Source organism: Brassica rapa, chromosome A03, assembly GCF_000309985.2.
Source record: "Brassica rapa cultivar Chiifu-401-42 chromosome A03, CAAS_Brap_v3.01, whole genome shotgun sequence".
NCBI lineage: Eukaryota > Viridiplantae > Streptophyta > Magnoliopsida > Brassicales > Brassicaceae > Brassica > Brassica rapa.
This window is the reverse complement of record NC_024797.2, coordinates 21,747,229-21,756,253: the sequence shown is the minus strand read 5'-3', so window position 1 is coordinate 21,756,253 and position 9,025 is coordinate 21,747,229. Positions and strand designations below refer to the sequence as shown.

Below are 9,025 nucleotides of genomic sequence, written 5' to 3'. Positions count from 1 at the left end.
CAGCATTATTACATAACTGTTTAATTTTATACAAATGATTTTATTGTAACAGTTTAGTAATAAATCGAAAATAAAATCTAAAATACTTATTAATTTTAAATAATTAAATATATGAAATTACTAAAATAGTGTTAAAAATATTGTCAGAAAATGTTAAAGTTTGCATTTAGATTATTTATAGTGCCTATACATTAAAGCTGTTAAAAGTTTTATTATGAAAGGTATATTAAAATATGTTGATGCTAAAAAAGTATATTAAACCAATGAAAACAAATTTTAAACTATAGAGTTTATTTTAAAAACTAAACAAAAACTAAATTTTTAATTATTTACTCGATAATATAAATCTATGAAGCGAAAAGTTTAATTTTTAAATTTTTTTCTAAATTTGTGAAATGTTACGATATCTTTGAATATGACGATAAAAAAATATTTTACTAATCTTTATATATATAGTTATGATTTTAATAATAAAATAATAATCCAAAAATATATATAGAAGAAAATACAAATACATGTGAAAGTTTGAAACCATATATTTAATGAAAACAATATACAGTAAACTTATTATGTTTTAAAAATTGATAGATACATATATATTATAATATACACCAATTTAGAATTGAAAAAAAAAATTATATAAAAATAAATAAAAACAAAAACACGCGCGGTTGCGCGAATCGAGATCTTGTTTTAAAATTAAATTACAAAACATTAAATGCTCAATTCAAATGTATGTCAAAGGAGTATAATTAAATTCAAACGTAAAGATTTTGTAATCTTTGATTACTGTTACATGTTGTTTTTCTATGAAAAATAATATTGTTATAAAATGCTTTAAATACTATTAGATGTTTATAGGAATTCAAATATTGTTATATGTTTTGTTGGACTATTTAAAATTTTAGTGATAATCTTTTATCAATAGATAAAAATTTGACTCTGAATTAGTAGAATAGATGATAAATATATACCATTGAAAGAGAGATTTAAGTCATTCATATTTCATTTATAAGAGAATTAAATTGTGTGAAATAATAAGTTTTTATATTAATAAAGTAGAAGAAAAGAACATCTAATTATTTTTTAAGATTTAAAATTTGATATATTTGATCTTTTTATTATTCGAACCAAATTTATTAAAATAATATTTAATAGTCTATAGATGCAAACAGATTTACTAAATCAAGTTCATGTCTTGACGAGAAAGTAATGGATGATTTTTTCGTCGGCATGTAATGGATGCTTTCATTTCTTGATATACATTTTTATTTTTTTTTAACGCTGATTTATTATGATCTTATAATTATGATATATATTTTATGTGTACATCTTTTTGTTAGTTTTTTTCCCTTTTTTTTTCTAGGTCCTCTCTTTTTGAAGTATTTATTCTTAACATTGATTTTTTTGGATAAACTGACATCTTATAACAAAATTCAAAACTGTTTAATCTTAATTTAGAAAAATCTTTTTTATCAGGATGCACAAACACATCTCCCACAATTTGTGCATATTTCATACAACAAACAAAATAAAAGACAAGCACGAAACCTAACCAAACCAAAATGCGTTTTACACTACTAGAATTAAAGATGTGAATAATAGATTTATCAAAGAACCAGATGCAGTAGTGAAATGTATTGAATCTGCAAATCAATTGAAAATGCTTTTAGTAATATAGAAGTTCAAATACGATATTAAACCTTATTATTTTTAAATTTACATGTAGTGAAGATTATAAAATCCTCAACCCATGGCACTTAAACTTTAGCTTGTTCATATACAACTTCAACTAGGAGTATAATATGTACTATATATAGGTTTAGAAGGAACAAACATATCTTTTACAAAAAAGAAGAAGAAGCATATTTCTAAGCAGCAAGGGAGAGCAACATAGCCTAGTTGGTTTTTTACCAAAAAAAACATTGCCTAGTTGGCCACCTACTATTATTAGAACACCCGCAATGAGAATCCTTAAGGGGAAATCCTTAGAAAAAAATAATTAAATAATCGGTGGATCCCACCAAAAGTTAAGGATTCAATCTTTAAAATTCTTAAATAAGGACTCTTTCTTAGTGAATCCTTGCACTATTTGCGGATTCCGACGACATGTGGCAACCCGCGATTGGTTGATATTTAATTTTTTATTTTAAAAAGAAAAAAAAATACTTAAAAAATCAAAATATATTTTTTCTAAGGACTCTCATTTGAGTAACACGATTGCGGGTGCTCTTAGCTTTATACGACTTTTTCACTTGTTTTAAACGACTGAGAAAAGATACAATATGAGCACACCGTCTTTCAAATATTTCATGCCGTGATATATCCACGGCCTGCCCACCTTTAACCGTATTACATGACGTTGCCTTACCTTGTTCTCATCCCACTTGTAAATTTAAATAAACCCTTTTTTTATTATTTGTTGACAAATGTGAAAAAAAACAATTTAATTAAATTAAAACAAGCACAAACGAAACCTTCCCCTGTTTCTTCTATAAAGCCTCCCTTACTTTTAAACTCCACGACCCACACACTCATCTTATTCTTCTTTCAGCAATGGCTTTCCTGAGATCTTCCTCTTCTTACTCTTCTGCACTAAAATGGCTTGGCTTCGTAACGGCGGTTTGGGTTCAATCCATCTCTGGCAACAACTACACCTTCTCCAACTACTCCAGCGCTCTCAAGTCCCTCATGAACCTCAACCAGCTCCAACTCAACAACCTCTCCGTTGCTAAAGACGTCGGAAAAGCCTTTGGAATCCTCGCTGGCCTCGCCTCCGATCGTCTTTCCACTCCAGTCATTCTCCTTATCGGCTGTTTCGAAGGTCTTCTTGGCTATGGTGTACAATGGCTCGTGGTTAGCCGTACCATCACCCCGCTCCCTTACTGGCAGGTAAAGATTATCTTTCTTTTTTTCTTTTGATAAAAAAAAATTATCTTTTTTTTAATAATTAATATATATTTATAAATCATCAACTCGGTTCAATAAAGTTTTGATTCGATCAAAAGTTTCCGAATCATACTACTCCTAACTAGCTTCGCTGATTATCTTTCTTTATGTCTGTCTGAAACTCATTCGTGCAATTTATGACAAGAATTTGTGTTGGGATTATAGATGTGCGTGTTCCTCTGTATGGGAGGAAACAGCACGACGTGGATGAACACGGCGGTTCTAGTGACATGCATACGAAACTTCCGGCGAAACCGTGGTCCTGTCTCAGGCATATTGAAAGGATACGTAGGCCTAAGCACTGCTATTTTCACCGATCTATGCACCGCTTTGTTCTCAAACGATCCGGCGTCGTTTCTCGTTTTACTCGCCGTCGTGCCTTTCGCTGTCTGTCTCACGGCGGTTTTCTTCCTCCGCGAGATCCCTCCAGCTTCTTCCGCCGACGAGGAGAGCGAAGAGACTCGCTACTTCGCCGTGTTCAACATCGTAGCGGTTGTAGTCGCTGTCTACCTTCAGTCTTACGACATCATCGGAGTCAAGACCGGAGTGTTCTCAGTCGCTTTCGCCTCTATACTTCTCTTCCTCTTGTTCTCTCCCATCGCTGTACCTTTCCATGCATTCATCAAAAGCTTGAACCGTGGTGAACAAGACGTTGAAGGACAGATTCAAGAACCGTTGCTCAGCTCAGATATAGCGGAGGAGAAGGAAGTGATCGCTGTAGAGGCTGCGGCGGCGGCGGTGGAAGAGGAGAATCTTGGGGCGGAGAGGAAGAGGCCGGTGTTGGGAGAAGACCATACGATAATGGAAGCGATGTTGACCGTTGACTTTTGGGTGCTATTTGTTTCGTTCTTGTGTGGTGTAGGAACTGGTTTAGCAGTGATGAACAATATGGGCCAGATAGGGCTTGCTCTTGGTTACACTGATGTTTCGATATTCGTCTCCATGACTAGTATTTGGGGATTCTTCGGTCGCATTCTCTCCGGTACTCTCTCCGAACACTTTCTCAAGTAAGTTTCCACCTACTTCAATTTTTTTTTTTACAATCAGCAAATTTCATTTTCAGTAGTTTCCTTTATAAAAAAGATCTTTTCGAAAGGTATATATTTTAATTTCTAAAATTATGAAAATAAGTTTCAAATCAAAAATCTAATAAGTTGGTTTAGGTTCTTCCAATGAGCACCTGCCGACACTTCAGTTTGTGTTGCATGCAATTGTATCCGCAAACTTACTATTCAATCTGTTTTCTTTTTTTTTTTATGACAAAACTATTCAATCGTTTTGATGGTATGTTTGGTTCAAAACTAACTTAAAGGTCTAACTGTTGTTGAATGTTTTCACATGCATACTTTTTTCATATTTTCTTCTTCTTTTTTTATTGTAAAAAACAAAATACTCAGGACGCTACCATTTTGATTTTGGAAGATTTATGAATAATTCAAACTTTAGGCTAAAATTTCTATAACATTAGAATTTACGGTCACTATAAAAGATTAAGTCTACAGTTCCGGGATCCTATGCTTTACTCTCGTTATAATATAGATTAAAAACTATTACGTGACGTATATCATTTTACATCCACATCAATGGACACACAACATTCAATGCGTTATTGTGTTTGTTTGCATTTTGCTTCCTTTAATAACTTTTCATATAAAGAAAAGTGATTTTTCAGATAGCTCTGTTTGTTTCATTTTGAATTTTTGTATTTGTGAATAGACATGTCCAAACTAGTTCTTGTTCTTTTCCTTTACTTGGACCACACCCTATAATTCCGTATCACGTGAATATCCCTCTCTAGATTCTATACAAACTTAAATATTATATTGAATTTAAACCAGACTCGAAGGTTACCTTACTGTAAACGTAATACAACATTATCAATAAGCATGTTGTTTTGTTGTTCAAAAAGGAATGAAAAAAAACATGTTGATTTAATTGATTTACTAATAAAAAATGTAAAATTTTCTTTTAATTTATATAGGAAAGCTGGAACACCAAGACCACTATGGAACGCAGCATCTCAAATCCTCATGGCCGTAGGATATCTACTAATGGCTTTAGCAGTGCCTAATTCACTCTACATCGGTTCAATGGTGGTCGGAGTTTGTTATGGTGTCCGTCTAGCCATTACCGTACCCACAGCATCAGAACTCTTTGGTCTCAAACACTATGGTCTCATCTATAACATCTTAGTACTTAACTTGCCCCTCGGCTCGTTCCTCTTCTCTGGTCTCCTCGCCGGATTTCTCTACGATGCAGAGGCTACACCAACTCCTGGTGGAGGCAACACTTGCGTAGGAGCTCACTGTTACCGTCTCATTTTCTTGGTCATGGCTTTAGCTTCTGTTATTGGAGTTGGTTTAGATATTTTGTTGGCTTATAGAACGAAGGAGATTTATGCTAAGATTCATGCTAGCAAACAGGTCAAGAAATCTTCTAGTAACCTTAATTAAAAATTGTTAGATCCAGTTCTTTCTAGATTAAATATAAAATTGAATGAGATTTGGAATTTTTTTTGTTGAAATGTGAAATTTGTCGATCAATATAAAAAGAATAGGCAATTACAAAAGCTAAAAAGAAAATTTACAAGGCTGTAAGAAATGTTTCTTATTTTCCTATGTATTAAGCTGAGACAGCGAACCATCGTTGCATCAATCCTGCATACTTATGATCAGCCTTGTATCGAAGTGAAGTAATTCTGTTATGCACTGCCTTATCAATGATTCGAACTACTTGATCCACCGCGCGGAAACCTGCCTGATGTCTCTTCCCATTTCTTTCTTTCCATATGTGATAGAATTTTGATATCACCAATTCTAAATCTTTTCTATTCTTGACAACAAAAAAGACTTAGCGGTTTATATAGTCTTTTTTTTTTTGAGAAAGGGCTTCTTGGCTTATATAGTCTCTAAGACTTAGAAATGAAATAACAAGATCTGAAAACCAATACTATGGGCTTAAACTGATAGAGTAACAAGATTAGTTGAAGAGTTTATAAACCATCACAGATACATATATTGACATGAAAGACTTAAATGAAGACTTGCTGGTACAAATATCAATAAAAGACTTATTGACATGAGAAATGATTTAATGAATAAAACATGCATACAAATATTGTAAGGGCATGTGCATCAGGGGCTTTTGGCAGTTTCTTAGGGGGGACCACAAAAACATAAAAATCGGTAACCAAAAGTGCCAGTTAAAAATCAATGTTTGAGTGATCCTTGTCGTGGAGCCTACGATTGGTTTCAGTTTTTTTTTTTTTATAAATCAGATAAGACAGATAAAAAAAAATTTAGAAACCCATTTAGGGTTTCACCCGATAATCATGGTCTAAGATAGTGTTTTATATTATAGTGATAACATATACATTATAAGGGAAATGCTTATATTTTGAAATATGAGTTCAAGAATTTGTTAAGACCATCATGAACATGAATAGCTTTTCAACATTTTAGAATTCAAGTTCCTTTATCTCATCATTTCGCCACTGCTTTTCTAAAAAAAAATAAACGAGATGTGACACGGATCTTCACATATGCAGCAACCGACTTTCGGACACATGATAAACGTATCTATCTTCTGAGTGAATCTTTTTATAAGACTGTCCTAAAGTACGAAGCCCCGAAGGTTGGATCGGTAATATTGTTCTCTGAAAATACAATGTGAGAGATTAAGGGTTGCTAGGTTTTGGAGGCATGCGATAAAGGTGGGAATTGCTACAGTTTTCTCCAATGAGTTTAAAGTTGATTCTCTCGTTCAAGTAAAAGCCTGAACAGATGATTAATGTGTGAAGGTTCTTTCATCGACTGGAGACAAGTCGATATGAATTGTCACTTAAATTGCCCCTTCGTGCCAAGACAATTTTTTTTGATATTTGGCATCCTGCAAAAAAAAAAGAATGTTGATAGAAGCAGCACATTCCTTTTCGTTTCTTGGGATTCAAGGTATTCACGAGATTTACCTCTCAGCAGCGATGATAAGATCTTCATCTTCCAAGCAAGAATAGAAGTTGAAGGGAAAACTGGTAGGGGCGGTACTACTAAGTTTGGTGATTTCAGTTAAAATCTTCTTAGGATGGTACATGCCTTCTTTTATCTTTACATCTTTGACCCGCAATTTTGCAGTCGAGGATGCTTAAATCAACACGTTAAAGATAGGCAAGGTCGATGGTTTTTCCATAGGGATTTTTGTTGAGAAACAAGGAACCACGAGATACAGACGCATGATGCTCCTATGGTAACATCCAATACGTTGAGCTTCTCGAAAATATTTCCCAAATATCTCTATCCATGGTTTTCCATCTTGGAACTTTTCTTGATCTAACAGCCATCACATTGCAACTACAAAATTAAATAAGATAAATCTCATTTAGATAGAATGTGAGACTTACAGAATTTTGAATTTATAGAACAACATAAATAGAAGAAGAAACATTGAACAAAAGAGAGATTTCATCCAGTGTCTCCGTCTTTGGACTGTTCTTGCACCATCTTTTCTTTCCATCTCAATGTACCTTCAAAAATAAAAAGTGGTACTAGAAATTAATTTCTAAGGACTAAAGAAAAAAGGAAGAAAACAATGCCATTATATAAGAACCTGCAAGGACAAAACTTCTACACAAAAGAATAAGTAGTAGCTTGAATATCTGTACATAAGGTTCCACAATAAGTCGCCAAATATATTTTGTGCATGCACATCAATCTATAATTACACAAGCCTAATATTTTGGCATCCTTTGACAAAGCCGAACTGAGGTAAACAGAGTCTGACTAAAAGAGAAACGCAGTTTGTTCATAATGCAGTCGACAATGAATAGAAACTTGGTAAACAATTTGTCCCTCTGTGTCTCTTAAATAGATAAACTATGGATAAAAACTACTTGATGTTGCCTCAATGAATGCTAATTTTAAAGTTACAAAAAAATTGAATGCTAATTTATATGTAGAAATTATATACACGAGTTTAATTTGGGTTTCCACTGCTTATGTATATTTTGATATTAATGTAAAGACTAGATGATAATCCGAGGACATGTGCGAGGTGAGTTTTTTATTCTAATGTTTGTTCATTAAATGGTTTTAACATTTTGCAATACTAAATTTTTTATCGATTGTTTAATAACAAATACAAATGTTGGTCTCTTAAATGTATCATCGTTGTTGAAGAACTAACGTATTGCAACTCATTTATTAATTAGTTTTAAGATTGCCTTTTCACGGAAGGAAATTAAGTTTGCGACAGACACAAATCACCAAAACCAGATAGGCAACATCGATTGTAACATAACGAAAAGGGGTTAGTTAGGTTTTCTTCTCTCAATTTGTTTACTATTGACTCTCCTTAAGTGATTTCATTTTCTACATCTATAAAATTATGCTTTCGTTCTCGTTTATGTTTCACTAATATGAGTTTTGTTTATTCTTTAACTTCTTTTGTAATTTCGGTGAATTACATAAGTGTCAATTTAAAAAGATTGACATCTGTAAAAATTAATTCCACTCTAGATACATATCTAAGAATCAAAATTTTTAAGAAAATCACCGGCAAACTCTATTCACAGGTTAGTGTCAAAATTTAATATATCAAGCTGTTATAGAATAGAAGTGCAGTCTTGAAATATAAATATTTGTCTAATTATATTCACCAATTCGGTCTAAAATTCATATAATTCTAAAACAACAAAACAAATTACTTATTTTATTAACCTACGCTTTTGAGGTTTAGTTACTTAAGAGTATACCGAGAAAAAAAATATATAATACTTTATCATTCTAGTATATATAAACTATATATAACCTAAGAATTGTTTGATTTATTAAATGATAAACAAAAAAACTTATAATAAAAAAGTTTAAATCTCTTATTCTTACAATTAGAATAGCTAGATAGGGTATTAGAGAGAAACAAATATTAGACGAATGATCAAATATCTCATTTTTAGAACACTCTAAAGAAGGTAGTTGGAATCTTTTCATGATATTTCATTTTTATGAATAAAAATCAAGACTAAATTATTTAATCTGAATGAAATAATATATATATATATATAGTGTTTCTAATATTTAAAAAA

At 32.1% G+C, this 9,025-nt stretch overlaps 1 protein-coding gene across 1 annotated transcript; it reads left to right on the top strand.

The window, feature by feature from the left end:
- Positions 1–2,257: 2,257 nt before the first annotated feature.
- On the top strand, positions 2,258–5,672 carry LOC103860470 (protein NUCLEAR FUSION DEFECTIVE 4). Its single transcript, XM_009138071.3, has 3 exons — positions 2,258–2,892; positions 3,115–3,956; positions 4,931–5,672. Exons 1-3 carry the CDS (start codon positions 2,557–2,559, stop codon positions 5,400–5,402), a joined length of 1,650 nt encoding a protein of 549 aa, XP_009136319.1. The 5' UTR covers positions 2,258–2,556; the 3' UTR covers positions 5,403–5,672.
- Positions 5,673–9,025: the final 3,353 nt, after the last annotated feature.